The sequence below is a fragment of the Martes martes genome, assembly GCF_963455335.1.
Source record: "Martes martes genome assembly, chromosome: 10".
NCBI classification, from domain to species: domain Eukaryota; kingdom Metazoa; phylum Chordata; class Mammalia; order Carnivora; family Mustelidae; genus Martes; species Martes martes.
The window spans coordinates 56,871,742-56,898,652 of NC_137898.1; the positions used below are offsets into that span (position 1 = coordinate 56,871,742).

The 26,911-nt window shown below is 38.7% G+C and overlaps 2 protein-coding genes across 2 annotated transcripts; one reads left to right on the plus strand and one right to left on the minus strand.

Annotated features, from left to right (window-relative positions):
* Positions 1–3,124: 3,124 nt before the first annotated feature.
* On the minus strand, positions 3,125–4,075 carry OR51F2 (olfactory receptor family 51 subfamily F member 2; the record flags this gene model as incomplete). The annotated part of the gene is made up of 1 exon (XM_080815052.1): positions 3,125–4,075. The coding sequence occupies one exon, from the start codon at positions 4,073–4,075 to the stop codon at positions 3,125–3,127; it is 951 nt and encodes a 316-aa protein (XP_080671178.1).
* Positions 4,076–20,645: 16,570 nt separating this feature from the next.
* Positions 20,646–21,593, plus strand: LOC308350072 (olfactory receptor 52R1-like; the record flags this gene model as incomplete). Its single annotated transcript, XM_080815072.1, has 1 exon — positions 20,646–21,593. One exon carries the CDS (start codon positions 20,646–20,648, stop codon positions 21,591–21,593), a length of 948 nt encoding a protein of 315 aa, XP_080671198.1.
* Positions 21,594–26,911: the final 5,318 nt, after the last annotated feature.

Sequence of the window (26,911 nt, forward strand, 5' to 3'; positions counted from 1 at the left end):
ACTCCTTATCAAAGGAGTTGCTCTCAGCAGCCCTCTCTGAGAACATGTCTATGTGCTTTATACGCTTATTGAACTTTCCCCATTGTCCTGAAGCTACCTCCATCTTTTCTAAAACACATGGCCCACGGAAACGTTTTCTGAACCATTTCTCCTCTATGAGGTTAAAAAAAAAAAAAAAGTGAAGAAATAGAAGTTGATAACTAAGCCACCCTAATTGATTTATGGAACTAAATGGGGAAGAAAGTTTGCACCAGAAAAGAACAAAGGTGACTGTTCAGGTCCACAGGAGAGATGGCCGAAACCTTACTTGGAGGCACCAGCCTTCTGTCAACCTATAGCCTCTCCTGGTGAGAACATCAGGGTTTGAGTTATGTCATGAATCAGCTTCATTTGAAGTGTACCACTCCAAATCTTGTGGGCTTATTGTCCAGTCAAGGTTGCAACAAACAGATGCATCACTCATTGGCTGGCTCCACAAAGGGAGAACATGGTAACCTCCTGCCTTAGGCCTGCACTGTGCTCCTCCTGCTTCTTGCCCCAGGGCTGACACTGAGGCATGACACATTCTCAGGTATTCACTTGGTATTCATACATGTGAGGAAGTATGGGGGAATGAACAACTCATAGGATAAATACTGACCAATGGTAAATGAGATCCAGTGGATTAATGGTTCCCTCCTTATTTTCCTGGATGGACTGTCATGAGATGTATTTGATAAGGCTTCAGAGTTGAGTCTGCAGGAGTGGTCCATAGTCACCCATAAAGGTGACTGGCTCATTATTGATTTACCATCTCTCAGCTCCAAATTCCTTTTTGCCTCCTCTACGATGATGGTGTTGGGACTCTGTACATATTTTCTTTTGTCAGCTGACACAATATTAAGATGTGTCAGTGGAAGGCAGTGGAGGAACACTGGAGGGAGGAGCTTTCTCTTCCTGGTTTCTGTGTGCTTTGTTGGCCAGACTCCCACAGAACATGCTATTTTTCCATTGTTTGGCACTGTGTGTTTCTTCAGTATTCAGTTCCAGCAGTGCACAGCTTCTTCCACTATAATCACTGAGCATGTTCTCTGTTCTTCACTGGGACAACAGGGACATAACCAGAGGCCCAGACAGTATGTAGCAGGTTTCCAGCTGAGGGAACATCTCCCACCTCTTCTTCTTAGCCTTGGGTATATGCATACAAATCAAGGCAGCACAGGGCTAGCCATCTAGTGAACTGGCTACCCAACTTTCATCTCAAAAGGGCAGCCTGGAGCTATTCCCATCTGAGCCTCACATGGAAATATATTATAGTCCTATAAAAGGCACTCTCTCTATATCCCAGTTTCAGCAGTGCCCAGCACTCATAAGCTTGTCTGGCACCCAGAGCTCAGAGACTTGGCACCTTTCTTGGTACTCCCAGAGGGCAGATTGGGTTTTGCAAGCTTCACCAAGAAAAACCTTAGGAACTTCACAGGCTTAAAATATACTTACAAAATCAAATGTGTCCACTTATAAATGTACTTTTTCATTGAGGAAAGGAGAATACCCAAATTCCTTGAGGACTCTTGGATATGAGATATCATCTCACACTGATAATAGGAAACCAAATATTCCATCATGTTCTTTTTTGATTAAAGTATTAGATTATTGGGGCAAGATGATTAATGGAATTATGGACAAATTTTATTTCACAGTGAAAACAATGATTTTTTACCCATAGCTAGTCTGCAGAGGCCTAAGTATATGATTGGTTACATCACACTTATGAACTGGGAAAATTTTCATGTTAGCATATCTGTGAAGTTGAAACCATTAGATAAAGTACAAAGTCCATGTAAGCCCAAATTAAGTTTGTGAAAAGTTATCCCAGAATCCCATGACATTTATCAATGTCTTATAGATGCATCCTCCATTAATTCACATTCATGGCCTCACTAAAGGTTCTGATAAGTTACTGGAAGAGAAAGAAAATATTCAGGCTTTGTTTATGGATGGATTGGTGGACAAGTTGGTACTAAGCGTTGGTACCAGACGTAGAATACAGTGGCACAACAGCCTCATACATGAATGACCATAAAGAGAAAAAAAAGTGCTCAAGGACAGTTTTCATAATGGACAGTTGTTGACTTTGTGTAGAAAGAGAGGTTGTCTAAAGTATGTGGTTACACATGGACTTCTGTACTTTGCCGAAAGGTTTGTCTAGTTGCTCAGTGAATGGAACTAGCAAACTAGAAAGAAGAGAGATAAGGAAGTCTGTAGAAGATGTATGCAAAATACATACTAAAGTGGACACAGAGGGTGAAAATCCTTGTATCTCATGCTAATATCCACAAAACTTTACCCACCTCAGAGGAGAAACAATAATAAGATAGAAAGAAACCACATGTAAACATCAGCAGGCTTTGTTATACTACTGCTGATCCAGTGGGCTCACAGACGGAGTCAAAATGGAAGAGATAGATAAAACATGAGTCAAAAGTATAAATTCCCATTTATCAAGGTTAGTTTTAGGAAAAATTGTGTAATCTTCATTTCTGGGAAATTCTGGGTAATATTATTACCCACTTTTTACATTCAGCTAACAGCAGCAGGACTGATCCTGAGCATTTGATATGGCATTTTGTATGCACATCATATATGATCCCACACATAAGAAAGGGCAAAATAACTACTTATATACAATCCAGTGTTGAACTACATTGATATGCTAGTAAGATACAATCTATAGAATGACTATTTTTAGAGTTAACCAAGAATTACAAGAAGAAAAAATTAATTAAAATGCCCTTTGGATATCATTCAGAAAAGAATTGTTTATTAACAAACTTTCCTACATTAAATCTGGACGTTTTGAATTGTATGCAGTCTGAATGAATACTTTATTCAGGTTCATACTACTTGCACATATGAATTGTTGTTTACATACATTATCTCACTTTACCTTGAAAACAAAGCATAATTTAAGTGATATTAATAGGGACTTACTGAGAAGGAACCTAAGCAAATATTATGCAATCTGTAAGTTACTTAGCTTAAGGTTGTTAGAAGAATATCTAGGTACAGAATGGGGAAAATTACCCCATTCTATGGAAGCACTCATTTACAAATGGCTTTCTCTCTATTCTGAGATAACTACTGATTAGATTTGTTGCTGCTTCTGAATTAAGACCTTGGTAATAGCCTTTCGAATCTGCTTAGTCTTCACACTGTAGATGATAGGGTTGAGCACAGGAGGAATGAGAAGGAAGACATTCGCCATGATGGTGTGGACAAATGGAGGTGCTGAATGGCCATAGCGATGGACAAGAGACAAGCTGATGAGGGGGATGTAGAAGATGGCAACAGCACTGATGTGGGATATGCAGGTGTTGAAGGCTTTTTGCCGCCCCTCTGAGGAGGCAATGCTGAGAACAGATCGGATGATCAGTACATAGGAGAGCAAGATGCAAGGGCAGTCAAACCCTGTTGTGGAGAAAAGTGCAAATAGACCAAGGATGCTGTTGATTCTATTGTCTGTGCAAGACAGCTGAATGAGATCAACATGGTAGCAGTAAGAATGTGAAAGGACCACAGCACTGCAGAAGGACAGCTTCTTAACAAAGAGCACCACTGGTAACATCACAGCAACATTCCGTACCGACATGGTCATCCCAATCTGGGCAATTCTGGCATTGGTGAGAACAGTGGTATATCTCAGTGGATTACAGATGGCTACAAAACGATCAAAGGCCATGGCCAGGAGAACCCCAGACTCCATGAAAGTAAATCCATGGAGAAAGAACATCTGGGCAATGCAGGCATTTAAGGTGATTTCTCGAGCTTCAAACCAGAAGACACCAAGGGTAGTGGAAAGGGTGCACAGGGATAAGCTCAGGTCTGTGGCTGAAAGCATAGAGAGGAAATAATACATGGGTTCATGGAGGTTTTGCTCACGGAGGACCACAAATAGGATCATGCTGTTCCCAGAGAGGGCGATGACATACAGGAGACAAAAAGGGATGGAGATCCAAACCTGGGCTGTTCTCAGGCCTGGGATGCCCGTCAGGAAGAAGGTCACAGGTTGAACATTGGTATTATTGAGGGCCAACATATTGAGGGACTGAGAAGACAGGGATATTTCAATAATCAAACATAACATGTAATAAAATCTTCCTGCCACTCTCACATTCAATGAATTACTACTGTTGATTCTCCAAGAATTTTTTTTTTTTTTTCTGAGCTTTCCAGTACTGGATGCTTCTCTCCATGCCTCTCATCACGCATTGAAAAGAGAGGATTCCCTGAGTTATGCCACATCAGATGTTCTTAGGTCTGTAATTCTCTTTGGTGATCATAAACATCACAATTAAGTCATCCTTGCATGTAAAAGTTCATAGTAGAATACTTAAACAATATGAGAAAATCGGTTTCCAGTACTCTTTTCCTGAAGTATAAATAACCTACAGTGTTGTATTAGTTTCAGATGTATGATATAATAACAATGATTTTCACTAATTTTTTAAAATAAATTATTAATCCTGAAATAAAGTTCTGAAAAATCAAGTCACATTTGAAATGTGGATATTATTAGTTATTCCTGGGCACTCAGAAGAATGCCAAAAACATCCCCAACACACAAATGTTTATAAATGTGGAGGCAAGGTGGTCCAAAGTACCACCCTAACAAAAATAATTATAACACCCATTTGTTGAAAGTTCTCTGTGCTATTGACATTTTATATGCATTATGTAATTTCATCCAAACACTAACTATAGGAGGTAGATAGTAGTATACTTTGCATATGAAAAAACAGACCTAAAAATTAATTGCCCAAGGTTAACTTTATAAAGCACTACCTAGTCCTTGAGAGAAACCATATATAACAAAAAGGTGCAGAAAGAAAAAGAGAGGGAGAGAAAGAGGGAAAGAAAGGAAAGAGGAAGGAAGGAAGACATGAAGGGAGGGGGGAGAAATTGAGAGACAGTGAGGAGAGGAAAGGAGGAAAGGAAGGAAGAAAGAGAGAAATGCAAACATTGCCATTATTTTAAAGTAGTGCAGTAAGCACTGCATTTTTTTCATTATTATTATTATTATTATTATTTATTTCTTCTCAGTGTAACAGAATTCATTGTTTATGCACCACACCCAGTGCTGCATGCAATACGTGCCCTCCATAATACTCACCACCTGGCTCCCCCGACCTCCCACCCCCCGCCCCTTAAAAACCCTCAGATTGTTTTTCAGAGTCCATAGTCTCCCATGGTTCACCTCCCCTTCCAATTTCCCTCAACTCCCTTCTCCTCTCCATCTCCCCATGTCCTCCATGTTATTTGTTATGCTCCACAAATAAGTGAAACCATATGATAATTGACTCTCTCTGTTTGACTTATTTCACTCAGCATAATCTCTTCCTGTCCCATCCATGTTGATACAAAACTTGGGTATTCATCCTTTCTGATGGAGGCATAATACTCCATTAAGGACTGCATTTTGATGTATGGTATAAGCTGCTCCTCAAACACAAAGAACCATACATAACCGCCATCATTTCTTGAACACATACCATGTGCCAGATGCAACCATCTTCATATCCCTAACCTCATCAAATCATCACAGTCGTCCAATGAAATACAAAAAGTTGTTATCCCTAATATTTTTATGAGGAAACTGAAAGTCAAAGGGATTAAGTAATTTTCCCAAATAATCAGAAAAGCTGCAGTCAGAACCTGCATATATGACTCCAACGCCTTCATTCAGTAATGCTGAAGAAACATGGGAGGAACCTCTACACCAGTCTGACAAAATGTCCCTGCCAAACATTTTTCAGATTTGTGCCTTCCAGAGACACATTTTGGTCAATGTGGCATCTCTGGAGTAGAATCTTAAGTTTCAGGGTAATTCCCTATGAATTATGTAAACACAAAGCTCCTTTGGCTTCTGGGGCAAGGAATTTTATCACTGATCGTCTCTGTGGGCAGATGGCCAGAGAATCAGGTGCCGAGTCTACACCCACTATGGAAAATAACAGCAAAATAGAATTGCCAGATTCGGTTGACTCGTTTTGTGACACATTCACACACTATGCTGAGGATACTTTCTTCCTGGAAATTTTCTCTCCTCACTTATTGGCACTAGTCTCTATTACTCCTCTCCCACCACTCAGCAATTTCTCTCTCTGGCTTCCCAACCTGCACGCAAAGAACCTTAACTTTGGAATCCTTCAGGCATCTGCCCTTTGCCCATTCTCGAGTCATTTAAATACTAATCTCACCCATTTTCACAGTTTCATCTTTCACTTATCTAATCAAAAAATTCAAATAGATATCTAAAGGCAGCTGTGGTTTCCAGGTTCTTAAAGATTAGACCTTCCTTCCAAACATTGCCATATGTGTTTCTCATGAGTAAATTAAATTCAGTATTTTAAAACCAAATTGATCATTTTCCCCTATAAGTGTTCTTACTCCTACATATTCTAAATAAAGCTTATAATTTTCATAAAAATTAACCAATTCTATAATCAGAACTCTGGGACTTGTCCTGTACATTTACATCTTTCCCAATCAATCATCAAGTCTCTCCACTCAAACTCTACTGACTTTCTTCTTCCACCTCTTCTTTATTTAAGCACAAACTAGTCTCTTTCAGATCATCATACTGTATACCCTAGTCTACTAATTAACCTACAAATAATAATAATGTATTATAAATACAAAATGACAAGGGCTTCAAAGCAATAACAACATCCATTTACTAAGCATCTTCTCTATGCCAGAAAAATAAAAATGAGAAAAACAATTCTTTAAACTGAATAAAAATGAGGTAACCACATATGAGAATCTCCAGGGCAAAATATCAGAGTGCATGTGTACTCTGAAGAATATACATTTATTAGAAAACAAGGATGTAAACTTTTTTTTTTCAATGTAAGATGCTTGGAAAATATGCACATAAATGTGAAAAGCAGTTAACAAAGATTAAGAGCACAAATGAATGAGTTAACAATGAACCAAACTTGATTACCTAAAGAGAAAATATGCGAACTTTTTCAAGAGCAGTCAAGAAAATTTTAGAAAAAGTGTCATTAACTGCATGAGAAATGCAATGGAAAACAAAAGTACGGAGAAACAAAACTTCAAATATAAAATCATAGTAGGCATAAGTACAACAATATATTTGGCAACAGATACAAAATGGGCAACTTTATAGAAAAACATCAACCACCAAACTAGTTCAAGAAAGCAAAGCCAACAGAGACGAAATGTCAATGATGAGGAAAACTCCCACAACCAAATTTGAAGAAAAATGAGGAAAAAAGAAGTAGAGTATTTCTATCCTTCAACAAATTCTAGTAGAGTGAAAAAGAGGGAATTCTGGTCCTCCAGATGCAAGGGCATTTGGCAATGCCTGGAGACAATTTTGGTTGTCACAACTGGGGAGCCAGTGCCACTGGCATCTAGTGGGTTGATGCCAGGGATGCTTACAGCCTAAAATACACAAGACGACAAAGAACTATCCAGCCCAGGATGTTAACAGGGCTGAGGTTCAAAAGCCCTATTCTCAAACATATAAACAGATGCAAAGCTAGTCATCTAATTACTTAGGATGACACATGCACACATTATAAATAACTTTTTAGCAGGTCAGATGTAACTGTGCTTTTAAAGAATACTGCACTTTGAAACAGTGGACTATGTCTTAGGAATAAAACAATTATTCCACTTAAGAAAACTATTAATCGTATGGCTGTACAAAAGATTAATGCAGGGAAAAACCCGATCGAGAAATGAGGAAAATACCAGAAAATTCAATGGCAATTCAAGATAAAATTCTTAATATTTAGGAAGGAAATGCGTTCCTGAATAAAAGACACCTTCTAGAAATTTGGAGCAAACAATATTTATTGGTGACCTATTAAAAACATTTCTATGAAAATCAGTGAAAGATAAACATATCTACTATCACAACTACTATTTGACATTCTACAGAAAAGTCTTAGTAAATGAAATGAGACAAGTAAAGTAGAGCGTTACTTTTGAAAAGAAATTTTTCAAGGACTATATTTAAGTTTTAATTGATTCTTTACCTTAAAAATGTGAAAGAATGGACTGCAAACTCTAAAAATAGAGTTCACCGAAATGATTATATAGATTAATATCATAAATTAATAGCTATTCCTGTTCAAAGAATTAACTACTGAGGAAATTTTGTAAAAATAATGGTTTATTTACAATGGCCATAAAACTATAAACCATATTGGTATACCACAATGTCTGTGTCTGGCAGGGACAGAAGAGGTCTCTAAAAATTTATGGAAGAACATACAGAAAGTCTTTTGTTTCTTTCTTGAAGATAGGAATGTTCAATAGTGAAAAGATGTGAATTCTCCCATGAATATTCTCATAAATTAAACCGTTCTCAATCAGTAACACACAAGAGTTTTTAATGCGTAGTGACAAATGCATCCTAAAATGTATTAGCTACAATAAATATGCAAATAAATTCAGTATAATATTGAAAGTGAAAAAGAGAGGTGACTTGTTCTTTGATACATTAAAATGTATTATTAAGGTATTATAATAACAAAATATAATATGGTCAAAGGTTTAAAAATATATATCCCCAGAAAAAATAACATTTCAAAAAAAATGTGTGAATGAGGATAAAAAATATGATGACAAGGGCCTCTTTCATCACTAGAAAAAAGAACTGATATGTGATACATGATGTTTGGTCAATTGGCTAACGAATTATAAAAATATTAAAATATCCCTATTTTACACAGATCTCTGTATTTGGATTAAGAACTTCAAGGTAAAACAAAAGCCTTACAATAATACGAGAATAAATAAGAGAAAAAAAATTAAAGCCATCAAGTAAAATGTGGATAAGGAACACTGCATCAAGATTTTAATGGTATTGATTGCAAAAGATGCCCGTGAACAAAATAAAAAGCATGGCATATCATACATGCATTAGAAAGCCAAAACCAAAGAATGCTGCTGCCTGCTCATCAAACTAGATTGTGTGTCTGTTGTTTGTCTGATGACAGTCTGTGGTTTGATCAATGCTGAGGGAGTTGGGAATAGCAAACATAACATTAAGTAGATTTCTGTGTCCAGAGTTTTTGGCCATGAAGGACATGGTGGACATTAGGATGTGTTATTCTGACCCAGTAGCATAAAGGTGAAACTAGGTGTCCTTACTCCTGCATTGATGGGAGGTAAGACCTTGGTGACCCATTCCCATTTACGATTCTTCATCTGTAAACCTTGAACTTTATTTAAAGCTATACCCTGATCTGCCTATTTCCCATTTGTCCGCAATAATTGGTCAAATTGTATCTGAAGTACTTCTTTCTCAATATAAATGGCTTCTGTGAAGACAGCTATTAGAAACCTCAGACTACCAGGGTCCAGTAAAAAGGTGGAGCTGATGCCAAGTAAAATAACTCAAAAAGCTTATTTTCTAGCAAACAGGGATATAGAAATCAGTCAAAAGCAAAAGCTGATTGAAACAATAAAATTTATAATAAATGTCAAATTGGGGACACACAGAATCACAATTCACTCCATTTCCTTGACCTAACTGAGTGTTTTTCTCCAGGGAGTAACTATTTGTTTGCAGACTTGTTGCTGATATCTCACTTAATTTCCTCAACAGTCAGCTTGCAGCTGCCACTCCGCACTGCTCTTCCCATTTTCTGTACTCTTGTACCTCTGATTTGCAGTCCTGTTCTTCTCAGTACCTGCCCAGCCCATGCCTCCCACTGCTCCGTTCCCTCCTGGCCCTCCAGATTAGCTCTCAACAGTCCCTCCCTCTCCCTGGGCTGCTCTTTCTGCTCCTGGCATCTTACCTGGCTCCCAGCAGAGGGAGAGTTGCCCTTCTCCCTCACTGCCCAGCCATGTATGCATGTGGATTGCTCATGGACCTGGGCTTCTATAAGGAGCTCAACATGTAAGCCAGCCCTGCTGCCAGGAGACCCCTGGGGCTTTGAGATGCTATAATCAGATGAGCAGCACGATTCTAGGCGCACGGAATAGGCTGTCCCAGGAGGCTCATCACACTAGACTGAAGCAGGTCTAAATAATATGTTTACCGTCTCTCTTGTAATTATTTTTAAAATTATTTGTAATGGGCACCTGGGTGGCTCAGTGGGTTAAGCCTCTGCCTTTGACCCAGCTCATGATCTCAGGATCCTGGGATCCAGTCCCGCATCGGGCTCTTTGCTCAGCAGGGAGCCTGCTTCCCCTCTCTCTCTGCCTATCTCTCTGCCTACTTGTGATCTCTCTCTGTCAAATAAATAAATAAAATCTTTTAAAAAATAAATAAATAAATGAAATTATTTGTAATGTTTAATTACTTACATTAACTTTTAATTATCTAAATATTTATAATATTTTCAATAAACATAAACATTCTTTTTTCTCCATTACCTGTATTTTATTTTTCATTACTATGTTCAATTAGCCAACATATAGTACATCATTAGTTTTTGATGTAGTGTTCAACAATTCGTAACACCAAGTGCTCATCACAACATGTGTCCTCCTTAACACCCATCAGCCAGTTACCCCATACCCCACCGCCCCCCTTCTCTTACCCTCAGTTCCTTTCCCAGAGTCCAGAGTCTCTCACAGTTTGTCTCCCTCTCTGATTTCTTCCTATGCAGTTTTCCCTCCTTCCCCCTATGGTTCTCTGCACTATTCCTTATGTTCCACAGATGAGTGAAACCATATGATACTTGTCTTTCTCTGCTTGACTTATTTCATTTTGCATAAGCATTACCTTTAGATCCTCTTTACTGCCATGTAGGCTGAGGGCAAGAAATACTCTCACACTTCCTCCTTCTATCCCTTCTCCATTCCCGAATTCAGTCACCTACAGCATAATCCTTGCCTGGTTAAGCTATATAAATTTACATTTATACATTTATACAGTCTTACAGCTATGAATAAATATTACCTATTCACATTTCAGTTGTTTGAACCTTAAAACAAATAAATTCTGGTTGAAAAGATTAAATACACATTATTCAACACAGAATCTAGACTACATGGTGTGACTAAAAAAGAATGGCGTAGCATCTTACATCACCAGCACATATTCATCAACATAAAATCAATTCTTTCCTTTTCCACTGATTCAGTTGCCCATAATTATGTCAAAGTTCCATTGACTTCACACCATACCATGGTTTTCTAGGACAACTTTCTGTTTCGCTGAAATTCAAATCATCTTCCATTTTGCAAGGCTTTAATACATTCTGCACTTTTTAAAGGCATATCAGATTGATGCTTTCCTGGGATTACGTTATGTGGCACCCCTGAATAATTTTCGCTTGTACTTGGTTGGCAATTGAATATTTACTTTATTTTACTGAAGTACACACTCTGGTTTTACTAAGAAAAAGGAAGGAAAAAAAGAAAAGAAAAGAATGCAGGGACACCTGGGTGGCTCAGTCAGTTAAGCCTCTGCCTTTTGCTCAGGTCATGATCCCAGGACCCTGGGATCCAGTTCTGCATTAGGCTCCCTGTTCAGTGGGGAGTCTGCTTTTCCCTCTCCCTTTGCTGCTGCTGCTCTGTCTCTCTCTGTCTCAAATAAATTAAATCTCTAAAGAAAAAAAAAAAAAAAGAAAGGGGAAAATGATAAATTTTCTTTGCTCCTGCCTGTCTAAAAAAAGTTACTTTTTGCTTTTACATTTTATTAATGTATTGGTTGTATGTAGAATTGTTAGGCTGTAATAATTTTCTCTAAACATTTTTAAGGTTTATTTTAATACAGTGAATAAAACTGGAGATAAAATTTTGGTTCTATATGCCTACAGTGTAAAAATGTAACTCCACAGCGCCTTGGTTTCTCTACCTGTAAAATGTTGATACCTATTTCATTGGGTTGTTGTATAGAATCACTAATTCAGTAGTTTTAAAACCATTAGAATACAACTTAGCATATAGAAACAATTAAACCTATCTCACCTATTCACAGATAGGCCTCTGTAAACCAAAACTGAACTTTCTTGCCTTTTTTGTAGGTCATCTTTTCTCTACTCTAATGCATTAAGCTCTACTTTTTAATTCTTGGTACCTTAAATTCCACAATGTTGTGTCTATATATACCTTTTTTGTTGTTCATTCTTTTTCCTTCTTCGCTCAGTAGTATTTAAATGGATAGAGGCAGCAAATTTGTTTAACCTCCAATTGACAGATTTGAGTTGTTTTTACATCTTAGCTATTATGTAGACAGCTACTACAAACACCCTTTGACATTTTTGGTGTGTATATAAAAAAAATAATTTGTGGTATGAAGTAGAGATGAGGTTGCTTGGCCAAAGAGATGCTCGCCTTTCTTAGAAATTGCCAAATGTTCCTGAAGTGGTTGTACTCAGTGTCTGAGTGTTCTAATTGACCCACAATTTTGCCAATACTTTTTTTTAAAAAGACTTTATTTATTTATTTGAGACAGAGAGAGAGAGAAAGAGAGAGAGAAAAGGAGTGGGGAGAGAGAAGCAGACCCCGCTGAGCAGGGAAGCCAACACAGGGCTCCATCCTAGGACCCTGAGATCATGACCTGAGCCAAAGGCAGATGTTTAACCATCTGAGCCACCCAGGCACCCCAATTTCAACACTACTTACTGTTATTAAAGTATTTGATTTTAGTTATATTAATAAGTTGGTATTGGTATCTCATTCTGATTTGATTTTTTATTTTCTCATGCAGTAAACATAGAGTACTTTTCATGTTTGTATTACCATTCATCTACTGCCTTTTGTGAAGTGATTGTGAAGTGCTTGTTTAAATCATTTGCATAAAATTTTAATGAGTTACTTGTCTTTCCATTAATTGATTGTGGAACTTTATTTTTCAGTTATATGCATCATGAATACTCTCTCCACCTCTTACTTGCCTTTTCAAATTTATAATGCTACCTTTTCAATTTGATTTTTTTACTTGGATGAAGTTCATCATTGATTTTCTTATTTTATAGTTATGATTTTTGTAGACTAAGAAATATTTGCTTTCCTCAAGTTCATGATAATATTATTCTATTTCTTCTTTTAGAATATTTATACTTTCAGTGCTCAAATTTAGGCTAATATTACAATTCAAAATAATGATTTTTCACATTGAAGTAAGAGTTCAGATTCATTATGTTTTATCCAGGCAATTAGTTTAGTGCCATGACATTTTTCTGTCCCTGAACTGCATTGATCTCCATTGAAAATTTACTGTGCTTGAAGCTATTTCTGCTTTCTTTATCATTTCTTGAATAATGTATTGATCTACCTACATAAATACAAGACCACCCCTAAGATATGCAAGACACTGTAGAATCCCTGTCTAGATAAAAAATTTATTAAAATTTTAGTTATTTATTAAAATGAGTGGGTGCTTCAGTCATTAAGCATCTGTCTTCAACTCAGGTCATGATCCCAGGGTCCTGGAATCAAGGCCCACATTGGGCTCCCTGTTTGGTGGGAAGCCTGCTTCTCCCTCTCCCATGCCCCCTGCTAGGGTTCCCTCTCTCTTTCTCTCTCTGTGTCTCTGGCAAATAAATAAAATCTTAAAAAATAAAAAAGAAAAGAAAAGAACATTATATTTAGAAATCCGTGGCTCATGTGGAATACAATTATTTACAGATGAAGACTTAAGATAAGGGATAAGAAATATATTTATTGTTGTATTAGGTTGCTAAAGCTGCCATAACAAAGTACCACAAACTGAAAAACTTAAACAACAGAAATATACTGTATCATAGTTCTGGAGCTTAGAAGGCTGGGATTGAAGTATCAGCCAGGTTGTTTTCTTCTCTTGGCTATGAAAGTGAATCTACTCAGTGCCTCTCTCCTGCCTTCTGCTGGTTTACTGGAAACTGACTTGCAGGCACATCACCTAGAGCTCTGCCTTCATGTCCTCATGGCATTCCATCTCTGCTTATGTCCCCATGTCCAAATTTGCCCTTTTTATATGGACACCAGTCATATTGGAGTAAGACCCACTCTGGGACCCTACTCCACCATGACTACATCTTAACTAACTACATCTTTAATGACCCTATTTCCAAATAAGGTCATATTCTGAGGTACTGGGGATTACAACTTCAACATATGAATTCGGAGGGGAGGGAGCAATTCAACTTTTAATAATTGTCCAGTCAGTGCACATACATTGTCTTGCTTTTTGCAGTATCTAGGACCTTCACTACCATGTTGACATCAGCAAGGTTCTCCCTGAAGTTTGAGGAAGCACAGCATACACCTAATTATTTCCCCTTTACACAGATTTGATTTCCTTATTTGAATGTGGAAATGAATCCTGCATAGTGGAGTGACTGGCAGTGAGAGCACCTTGTTCAGGTGAGTAAGAAATGAGGCAGGAAAAAGCCATCTAAAGTCAAAATAGAAGGAGGTTTCCTCTTCAGCATCATGGTGGGAAGTTCTGCTTTCTGAAGAGATGCAGAAAGTAATAAAAGGTTTTCACTATAATTAGGGGACAGCGTCTGAACAGTGTACCTAGTCAGGAAGGTCCATTATTATAGTTTCTTAACACCATGTATCAGCACAATGAAAGTGAGATAAATGTGAAAATAGTTGGATCTTTTTTGAAAGCTTAGGTAAAATCAGTCACCATGAACTTGTAATGGCTCCAATCTGATCATTTGTGTTACTCTTCTAGAGGTTGGTCAGTGGTAAGGGGGCATAGCAGGAGACAATTACACTGGGAGTAGTAGTTGTGATGGATTTATAGTTGTTGTGGTTATTCACATGAGTATGGTTGAAATGATGAACTATGAGGACTAGGTTTCACAGAAAAGAACTGTAAAGGAAAAGAGGGTTGAAAGGACTGGAAAAATATGTATATATAGGGCTTGAAGGAATTGATAATGTAAAAAACATGGAATGAATTTTTAAAAAAACTAGAAAGATATGGTGGTATAGTTAGATTGAGATTCTCAAGAATTCAGAGATTGAGTAGCTCTGAGTTGTGACAAGGTTCAGGCCATGTCCATGTGTGATTGACTGAGTATCTACAATGGAGATAAGGGCCAAAACAGTTGAGTATATAGGAGTTATGAGGTTATGAATGTGGATGAGCACTTGACATAGTAACATTGAAGTATCCCACAATTCTCATGCCAGTATCCTCAAAAACATCTTCTTCCATCAAAACTAATTTTCCAACCATTTTCTCTGTCTCTCCCCTCACAAACCTACAAAATACAAATCACATTGGTGTAGCAAGAAGACTATAGCAACTAACCTTAACTAGCTTCTCAATACAGCTCACAAATCTTTGAATGTTCTACTGGAGTCTGGGGTTAAGAGAAGAGCTGTGAACCAGGTACCCAAGTCCTTAATGCTATCCAAGCAGAGAGACCAGCTTTTGGAAGACACAAAAATGAGGAGAACTTTAGTAGGATAAATAAAGAGAGGACTGATCTGCCTCCTGCACACTCATTTCAGCAAGCCATGCCCACCTAAACTTGAAAAACAGTGTGGTTGGCCTAACAAGTAACTTCCACAAGAGCTTGGATATCATTTCTGTTTGGAGCCACCATGGCATTTGGGACTGTGGAAGATGCAAGAGAAGAGGAAACTCAGGTCTTATCCCAAGATGTCACATTTCATTTGGGGAGAAAATTCCCTCCAGTGAAGAAGGAGAAAGAGAGAGAAAGAGAGGGAGAGGAAGAGCAAGAAGGAGAAGAAGAAAGGAGAAGAGGAAGAAGAAGACAACAACGACTGTGATGATGACTAGGAGGAAGAGGAGGTAGAGAAGGGAAGGACAAGGAAGAAGAGGAAGGCAAGGGGGAGGTGGGAAAGAAAGACGGGATGGGGACAAGATGGGAAGGGGGAGAAGGAGGAAAAAGAGGGAGAAGAGGGAGAGGAGGTGAGCCTGGCACTTTTCTTCTACTTTCTTAATACCAAATGCTTAACTTACCAGAGCTAAAAGAACAAAGAAAAAGGAATTGCAGCCACAGATAAATCCAAAATTACAGTATTAACCTCATCCCCCAAATAAAACTTCGTGTCTGTAAACCTGGACTCCCTAACAAAAACAGTTCTAGCCCAGATTTTGTTATGGTGGTATCTTAAAATAAATCCTGACCTTTGTGAACATGATAATGGCAATTCACCATAAACAGATTATTGTAAACTTAATAGTCATGGTAAACTTTTGTGTAATTTGTTCCCCTATAAATGTATGTTGGTTGTGGATTCTGTGAGGCATAGCTTCTGAAGTCTGACAGCTTTAAACCCTACAAATAAATCCTTACTTTCTGTTTTCAAATACTTCATTTTCTCAAATCTTCATTTGACATGTCATATATCAAGGAAGCCTGAGGAAAAAAAAAAAAAGAGAATACCAGCAAGGACCTACATGGGGAGTGAGAGAAAGTTCTGCATAAGCTTAACTGTTCAGACTGAGTGAGGAGGGCCTTCCAGCTTCAACAAATTTCTTTTTACATTTTCTTTTTCTTTTTTTTTTTTTTTGAGTGTTAAAAAAAAATAATGATTATATTGCAGTATTTTATTTTTTAATGTGTTGTAATATTTTTTATGTTATGTTAGTCACCATACAGTACATCATTAGCTTTTGATGAGTGTTCCATGATTCACAGCTTCAACCAAATTTCAAAAACAACTGTGGCAAGACCTCAATCCAGAAGTCCTCCTGCCTCTCCTGATAAAAACTGGGAGGGCCTCAGAACCAGACCTACATAGGTACATACAAAAGCACCAACAGATTGTCAATACCTCCTCAAACCATACATTTTGCCTATACATACCCATCTATATACACACTGATGTACCATTTCAAACTATCAGCTTTGGAGCTCAACATATGCCTTCACAAAGCACATGTATGCAGTGCCCTTGTACTTACAGAGCCAAGTGACTCCAATAAATATAGATACTTAATGCAAATGGTTACTCACACCTCACAAACATGCAAGAATATACACACATACCATTCACACATACCATTCACATTCAAATCCTGTTCTTGCACACATGTATCTATTAACACATCTCTCAAATGCACACATCAACAAACATATCCACACACTTTCATGTTGTATAAAATATCTCTTCAATTGTAAATACTCTTGACTAACAAAGAATACATGCATACAGATAAGGTCACAATTGAGTATTCTTAACCACACACATTCTTGTCCATGCACTCAATTCCCCAGACTTTGCATTTGTGTATACAGAGGAGAGAGGCAAATTAGGGGTTAATGTTTCCAGCTTTAGTCTCTAGTCTCAGAGGAAACTAGAGATTGAGACAGGGGGAGCCTAGCAGTAAGAGGAGAATTATGCTTGGGGAAGGGAAAGGACAGAGTTGAACACATCTTTAAATAGGTCCTAATCCACAGGCTCTGCTAAAAGCTGAATCACAGGAGCCAGTTAGAGCTGCTCATGGTCAGAGATGAAGCAGAGCTCAAGGTGAGTGGTCTCCCTGTGCCCTACTCATCACTGCCAATCCCAGAGAACAGTAAGACTCACAGAAGCTCCAAGAAGCTGGGAGACAAGGCTATACACCGTGCAGAATCGCCTGACTCACAGGGGACTTCAGGTTCTGAGAACCCCGATGGCTGGATTTCTTTCTCAGATAGGGAGAAGTATCACTACTCACTGTATCCTCCAGGGAAATTCTAGAAAAGTAGGAAGGCTGCCTCCACACACAATCCCTCCATGAAGGACACTAGATCTGAACCCTCCATTGCTCCAGCATTATTGCTCTATGCTTAGGTTTTAGATACTCCAAAGTGAGGAAACTGTCTAAATATACCTGAAACAATTCTTATGAAGATCTCAGCCCTTTTTATACTCTCCCCTTTCGGGCTTAAATAACACAGTTAATCTGATAGACATAACTATTGTCACATAATGGTGGAGTAATTGAAGGCCAGCAGAGCCAGCAGTGAATTGAAACCCATACTCACAGATGAAAGCTGAGCCACATCAATGTGAGAACATTGGTCTTGTAATCATATTTTCTGAAAGAAAAAAAAAAAAAGCATGCCAAGTTCTCACAAGTTAGATTATACTTCAGAGAACAGAAAAATTGACTCCGATGTTCAGTGTGATCACCCTAGCTGCAACACTGAAAAAGATAACTTAATCTCTTCTTTCAATACCTAATAGTCTCACAAGAGGTCTAGTCCCTTGGAGGACAGGGACAGGGACATATTTAAAAGCAGGGAAAAGGGGATTTTTTCCCCTTGTTGGACAAGAAGGGAAATTCTATTGCTCTTTATTTTCTATTTTTGAGGGAATGCTCATATACTCTACCCACCCAGAAGGAAGATGATAACCTGTGCCACCCTCCAAAATATGATTGAAAACCTCACACACTTCACATAATGATCCAAGATTGGTTAACTCCCTGTCCATTCCACATGACTTATAACCTTCACTCTTCACAGGCTGAGTGCATAAGTCTGAGGGGTAAAGAGGCAAGGAAATTTCTGAGAGTGAGGACACCAGATGCCACGGGGTTGCAGGTATAGAAAAGAAAAAAGGCACCTGTCAAGAGCTCCCATCCCCTACATCAGACTTGGGCCCCGGGCCACCACCTGAGAAGAGTCACCACTCCAAAAGGAATATGGCGAACAGGTGAGTTCCCCATTAAGGCTCATGGGAAGAAACTTTATGAGAGTTAAAAACAATACAGTGTGAATGCTTCTGGTGTTATATTTACAAAAATAGCAATGTCTTCCACAATTGAGCAAAGAGATTATTGTGCACTTTGAGAAACTCTACGTTTAGCAGTCATCTTCACCAGTGCCCAGTACTAGAATGAGGATGATGTAAGGATGTTTTCCAGGTGCCCATGAGCCCCAGTGACCATGTCCTCACAAATGGAGAGTGACATACAGGAGGCAGAAGGGAGAGGGAAAGGAAGACTCTGGTTCAAAGAGCACATATAAGTGGAAGAACAAGCCGGGCAACAGAGGATAAAACTAGAGCCCAGGACCCCAGGTAATGTGTGGGTCTGAATTTTCACCACACCCTGGATAGGAGTATTTGTTTTAAGCAAACCTACACCTATTATCAAGGTAGGATAGTAATTTTTCCAATGCAGAGCAAGATTTATAAAGTCTGAGTCCCATTTCATAATGTTATAAAGCTTGGGAAAGTCAGGAAGAGGTTAGGTGTCTTTGGGATCTCAAAGAAACCCTTTTTAGGAACCATTAGGTCTGGTGGAATGAAACATTTGTTAGTCCCAACAGCTGATTTGTTAGGGGAGATTTGAAAAGATACTCTTCTTGTCTGTGTGTTTCTGTTATGGCAGAGACTCAAAGGCTCATCAACTGAGATGAAATAGTGAAAAGGTGGCTTTTAAGAATCAGGTAAGCATTTGTGTCATCAATCCTGGGTAGGTGTTAATCACCAGAGGGATCAAAGAAGAGCACCATGTAAAGCAAGTAGAGGCAGAGGAGGACATTCACGTCTTTCACTGGCCAGCACACCAGACGCTAGTATGAGAACTGTGTATAACTGTCTTGTGGCCATGGTGCCCAAGCAGTGTTTAAAAGGTTCCTCTAGGATTTTAAGATATGGCTAATTAGTTAAAAATCCATTGTCACTGAACAATGACATTTATTTGTTATTTGCTCCAGCAAATATTCATTAAACTCCTATCCTGTGCCAAGCACAGAGGTGCTAGGATGGTGTACTGTTCAGGGCTTACCTCATGAAAATTTACCACCAGGACAGGATTTAGAAAACTGTAGCCTGCAGACAAAATCCAGCTGGCAAGCAAAGAGAGTAATTATCGTATGGTTTCACTTACTTGTGGAGCATAAGGATTAACACGGAGGACATTAAGAGAAGGAAAGGAAAAGTGACTGTTTTTATAAATAAATTTTTTTTTATTTATAAATAAAATTTTTATAAATAAAATTGTATTGGGATGTAGTCACACTCACATATTCCTGTACTGACTGTGGCTGCTCTCAAGCTACATGGGCTAAACTGATCAGCTGTAACAGAGACTGTATAGCACACAAAGCCTAAAATGTGTATGATCTGACTTTTACAGAAATGAGTTTGCTGGCCCCTGACTAGGAGGACATACGCCAAAGATAATAGAATTAATTACAGGTGTACAATCGTCAGTCACCTATCTTCCAGCCCAGATTCTCCTGATAACTCCTAGAGTCAAACCTAACTCACCATCACACATACCTTCTTATGAGACTTTAAGCCAAAGTGTTTCCAACCTGGCTTCCTACCCTGAAAAGTCACTGAAGTGGCTTAAACAGAGGGCTGAAAAGAACCTATGGGAAGGGTTAGGTAAGTTAGTTAGTTCTGAAGAACAGAAGGGCAAGAATGACTATTACTGACATGGTTGTCAGGATAATTTTCCCTTGGCAGACTCTACGTTCATGGAAAATATTGATTCCTTGACAAAAATCAAACTTTCAGTTAGTATATGTTGATGTCATTTTGAATGATATAAATATGAATGAGAAATAAAGAGTAGCATCACTTTTTGTTGCAAAATTTTTTTTATTTAAACAGTTGAAATTCTTCCAGTTTGCCATTAAACCCTTTCACTCTATTATTAAATTGCCTTTTCTGAAAGAGTATAAATAATAATATTTATTTGATTATTATCATCTGTATAGAGTACATACCTTTTCAGGGGAGAACAACATACCCATTCTATGATGCTGGCTTCAGAGAATAGTTCTTCACAACCTGTGTTCTTCATCCTACTTGGGATCCCAGGACTTGAGAATTACCAATTTTGGATTGCCTTTCCATTTTGCGCCATGTATCTTGTGGCTACAGTTGGCAATATCATTGTTCTTCATATAGTCCGAACTGACCACACTCTTCACGAGCCCATGTACCTCTTCCTAGCCATGCTGGCTGTCACTGACCTGGCCCTGTCCTCTTCCACCCAACCTAAAATGCTGGCTATCCTCTGGTTTCATGCTCATGAGATTGAATACCATGCCTGCCTCATCCAGGTGTTCTTCATCCATGCCTTTTCTTCTGTGGAGTCTGGGTTGCTCATGGCTATGGCCTTGGACCGTTATGTGGCTATCTGCTTCCCACTCCACCACTCTACTGTCCTGACCCCAGCTGTGGTGGGTAAACTGGGGGCAGCTGTGATGATGAGAGGGTTGCTGTGGGTGAGTCCCTTTTGCTTCATGGTGTCCAGGATGCCCTTCTGCACCAACCATGTCATTCCCCAGTCATACTGTGAGCACATGGCTGTGCTAAAGCTGGTGTGTGCAGATACTAGAGTCAATCGTGCATATGGGCTCTTTGTGGCCTTCTCTGTGGTTGGCTTTGACATAATTGTCATCAGTATATCCTATGTGATGATTTTGAGAACTGTTCTGAGGTTGCCCTCTGAGGAGGCCCGACTCAAGGCTTTTGGCACGTGTGCTTCCCATATCTGTGTCATCTTGGCTTTTTATATCCCAGCCCTCTTTACCTTCCTCACCCACCGCTTTGGACATCATGTGCCCCAAGTGGTACATGTCATGTTCGCTAATCTCTATCTCCTGGTACCTCCCATGCTCAACCCCATCATCTATGGAGTTAGAACGAAGCAGATCAGGGACAGGGTTATTCAAGGATGTTGTGGAAAAGATCCCTGAGCTAAGGGTCAGGGCATCACAACCAACCCCACTGCCCCACTGATCTGGGATCATCGCATATTAGCACAAAGTCATCTCTGTGAACAAAAGGTCCTGAGATTAGCAACCCTTCAGAATAAAACAAACAATTTTCAAAATGCCCAGAACAAGAGCTCTCTGAGACATGTGATTGATCATAAATACTGACTTGATGAATCTTCATCATCACAAGGAAAGAGTAAAAAATATGTCCACCATTCAAATTAGTGAAGATTTGAACAGAATGCCATCTTCCACAAACCACTACACTGAAAATGATTTTTACCCTACCAGGAGAAGTCTAAGTTCTTATGCTTTGTTAAAAAGGAGATTAAAACTTGCCACCAAAACAGTTATAAAGTACATGTATTTTTCCCATCTTGGAACCTCTTTATAAAAATAGAATTTGTGGGGAAAAAACACAAAGAAATATGTAGATCCATTATTTATAAAAACAAAAACAGGAAAATATATATATTGATCTATATGAAGAATGATCAATTGAAGATCATCATGTATCATGTAACTAATATATTTGCAAAGAGAATGTAAAGATGTGAAAAATGATTGAGATATAATATGACATCTGTCCATAAGGCTGAAACCAACTCTAAAAGAAATACAGGGATGCGTAGGTGGCTCAGTCGGTTAAGCAGGTGCCTTCTGCTTAAGTCATGATCCCGGGATCCTGGGATCAAGCCCCATATCAGGCTCCTTGCTCAGCAGGGAGCCTGCTTCTCCCCTGCCTGTCATACCCCCTGCTTGTACTTGCACTCTGTCTCTCTCTCTCCCTCGCTTTCTCCGTCTCAAAAAAATAAACAAAATCTTTAAGAAAAAAATACATATGCATAGAAAAAGATTCTGGGACTACACCTAAATGCTAATAATTACAAATCAATAGTGAGATTTGTGGTATTTTAATTTTCTTTTTGCACTTTAATGTATTTTTTAAAATTATCCTTGATTCAGCAAGTAATTTTAATATGAGAAAAAATAACTCAGACAAGAGCAGAAGTGCACAGAAAAGGTTAATTCAGTGCCAAAGCCTAGGGGAATGGAGTAGGCAATCTGAGAAGATGAAGGACTCCAGAATACAGCAAGTTCCAGGAAAGCCTGAACATCTCCATGAAAACTGCTGCCAGAACCACAATGTTTGTTTGGTTTTTGTTTTTTGTTTTTTTCCCCACAACGTTTTGAGACTGGTAACAGGGAGCATTCGGTATGCTGAGTGTTGGTCTCTCCTTCAAGAAATTGCCTATTCCCTGATGACAATGGATTGCAGAGTGAAGAAATTTTGGAAAACAAATGGATAAGGAGATTCTCTTCTGAACATAGCTATGTTGTATGGTTAAAGGTAGTGAGAAAGTCACTAGAAATCTGAGTATTTGTTAATATTCAATTTCCTTTTCAAAAGTAAAATGTTAGGCTGTTTTAGAAAACCACATTTTTTCTAATTTTTTTCAACTTTATTGTGTTATACAAAAAGGTGCATGTATTTAATGTATTCATTTTGATGAGTTTGGGCATATGCAAACACACATGATATCATCACCAGAAACACGGTAAAATCATCCATCACAATTACTGCATTTGTGTGTTTATACTCCTTCACCACTCTCCTGTCAATGCCAATAGTGAAGAAGGTTCTAGAACTCAGGCTCTTAGGTTACTAAAGCCAACATCAGATGAAGGTGCTAGTAGAGGAATCGGGAACATGTTTGCTTCTCCCAGGAAAACACCTAACGGAGCCAAAATTGTCCGCAGAAATAAATGGGTATTCTGAAGGAGCATTTTCAAGATTCCCGGATATTAGAGACATAAAGGGGCTGTGATCTGTTATCAGCAAATCACTAAATGATTATGAGTCCTTCTTTTTCTATCACAGACTTTATGTAGAATTCTCCCCACAGATAGGCTCCGTTTGGTCATCACATCTTCTTTTAAATGTGTGTGGATTTAGGTAGGTCACAAGCTTTCAGGTTTATCATTGACTCCTCTTTTCTTCATGGTCTTATATCCGGTCCCTTCGCATTTATTGGCCAGTGAAGGCATTTCATCTCATAAAACAGAAAGCAAGCCAGAATTACAAACATTCTGGTATCTTAGACTGTTGATGTCAGAATTACCAAATCTTATTCAGCCCTCAACTTTGAAAATTGGAAATAAAAAGTATAATTCCGGTGGTACATTTAGGAGGACATATGATTTTCAAAGACAGAATAGAAAATAAGATCTACTTAAACACCATCAGCATGAAACAAGAAATAAATGAACCGATTTACATAAGCCTATAATGATCACTTGGTACTCAGGTTAACATAAAAGAAGATGTGCTAGAGGTGAGAGCTGGTCATCAGCATTGCTCAGGCAGAAAACTGGAGAAAAGAGGCTTATAATTTGATTGTGAAAAGTGATTTTCCATATTCTAGTATATACACATATTATAGTCAGAGCATTAAATAAAGGAATAAAAATTCTTAACCTGGATGTATTTAATCCAGCATCTGTCTAGGATCATAATGGAATTCTTTTTTTTTTTTTAAGATTTTATTTATTTATTTGACAGATAGAGATCACAAGTAGGCAGAGAGACAGGCATAGAGAGAGGAGGAAGTAGGCTCCCCACGGAGCAGAGAGCCCGATATGGGGCTCGATCCCAAGACCCTGGGATCACAACCTGAGCCGAAAGCAGAGGCTTTAACCCACTGAACCACCCAGGTGCCCCCATAATGGAATTCTATGGCTCATTTATGTCTATGCTACATCCTCCCAGCATTCCTTGACATTTATCTGCATCATTCTGAGTTGAACATTCCTTGATCTCTAGATCCAGAAATGGCTTTAAGGTCACCAGGAGGAAAAGCAACCAGAACTATACACACAGACACACACACACACACACACACACACACACACACAAAAACTGGTGTTCAGATTTTTTGTATTTCCAGGGAGCAAAACAGTAAGAATTGTGCCCCTAGAAGGGCTAAATTTAGATAAAAGGCAAATTCACCTAAGAAAATTAAGGGAAAAGATTAAATAAAATGCATTATCCTCTTCCTGTTTTTCTTTCTCCTGTTCAAATTGCTGCCTCGGCTCCTCCTCCTCCATTTCTTCCCTTCCTTCATTCCTTTTTTTAATCTATTGTGAGTATTATAATTTTAATGTAAAAAGTACTGAATTTCACAATGACAAATACTCCTTATCAAAGGAGTTGCTCTCAGCAGCGCTCTCTGAGAACACGTCTATGTGCTTTATACGCTTATTGAACTTTCCACATTGTCCTGGAGCTACCTCCATCTTTTCTAAAACACATGGCCCATGGAAACCTTTTTTGAACCACTTCTCCTCTATGGTGTTAAAAAAAAAAAAAAAAAGTGAAGAAATAGAAGTTGATAACTAAGCCACCCTAACTGATTTATGGAATTAAATGGGGAAGTAAAGTTTGCACCAGAAAAGAACAAAGGTGACTTTTCAGTTCAACAGGTGAGATGGCCCAAACCTTACTTGGAGGCACCAGCCTTCTGTCAACCTACAGCCTCTCCTGGTGAGAACATCAGGGTTTGAGTTATGTCATGAATCAGCTTCATTTGAAGTGTACCACTCCAAATCTTGTGGGCTTATTGTCCAGTCAAGGTTGCAACAAACAGATGCATCACTCATTGGCTGGCTCCACAAAGGGAGAACATGGTAACCTCCTGCCTTAGGCCTGCACTGTGCTCCTCCTGCTTCTTGCCCCAGGGCTGACACTGAGGCATGACACATTCTCAGGTATTCACTTGGTATTCATACATGTGAGGAAGTATGGGGGAATGAACAACTCATAGGATAAATACTGACCAATGGTAAATGAGATCCAGTGGATTAATGGTTCCCTCCTTATTTTCCTGGATGGACTGTCATGAGATGTATTTGATAAGGCTTCAGAGTTGAGTCTGCAGGAGTGGTCCATAGTCACCCATAAAGGTGACTGGCTCATTATTGATTTACCATCTCTCAGCTCCAAATTCCTTTTTACCTGTTCTACGATGATGCTGTTGGGACTCTGTACATACTTTTCTTTTGTCAGCTGACACAATATTAAGATGTGTCAGTGGAAGGCAGTGGAGGAACACTGGAGGGAGGAGCTTTCTCTTCCTGGTTTCTGTGTGCTTTGTTGGCCAGACTCCCACAGAACATGCTATTTTTCCATTGCTTGGCACTGTGTGTTTCTTCAGTATTCAGTTCCAGCAGTGCACAGCTTCTTCCACTATAATCACTGAGCATGTTCTCTGTTCTTCACTGGGACAACAGGGACATAACCAGAGGCCCAGACAGTATGTAGCAGGTTTCCAGCTGAGGGAACATCTCCCACCTCTTCTTCTTAGCCTTGGGTATGTGTATACAAATCAAGGCAGCACAGGGCTAGCCCTCTAGTGAACTGGCCACCCAAACTTCTTCTCAAAAGGGCAGCCTGGAGCTATTCCCACCTGAGCCTCACATGGAAATATATTATAGTCCTATAAAAGGCACTCTCTCTATATCCCAGTTTCAGCAGTGCCCAGCGCTCATAAGCTTGTCTGGCACCCAGAGCTCAGAGACTTGGCACCTTTCTTGGCACTCCCAGAGGGCAGATTGGGTTTTGCAAGCTTCACCAAGAAAAACCTTAGTAAATTTATGGGCTTAAAATGTACTTACAAAATCAAATGTGTCCACTTATAAATGTACTTTTTCATTGAGGAAAGGAGAATACTCAAATTCCTTGAGGACTATTGGATATGAGATATCATCTCACTCTGATAATAGGCAACCAAACATTCCATCATGTTCTTTTTTGATTAAAGTATGAGATTATTGGGGCGAGATGATTAATGGAATGATGGACAAATTTAATCAAAATGATTTTCATACCTATGAGATTACTGGGGCAAGATGATTAATGGAGTTATGGACAAATTTTATCTAATGATTTCATCCCCAGAGGCCTAATTATATAATTGTTTATATTACATTCATGAGCTGGTAAAATATTCATGTTACCACATCTGTGAAGTTGGAACCATTGTGGTAGGAAAGACAAAGTACAAAGTCAAAGTAAACACAAGTAAAGTTTGTGAAAAGTTTTCCCAGAATCCCATGACATTTATCACTGTCTTATAGATGCGTCTCCATTAATTCACATTCATGGCCTCACTAAAGGTTCTGATAAGTTACTGGAAGAGAAGGAAAATTATTTAGGCTTTGTTTATGGATGGATTGGTGGGCAAGTTGGTGATAACCAGCAGCAGAATACAGTGGCACAACAGCCTCATACATGGATG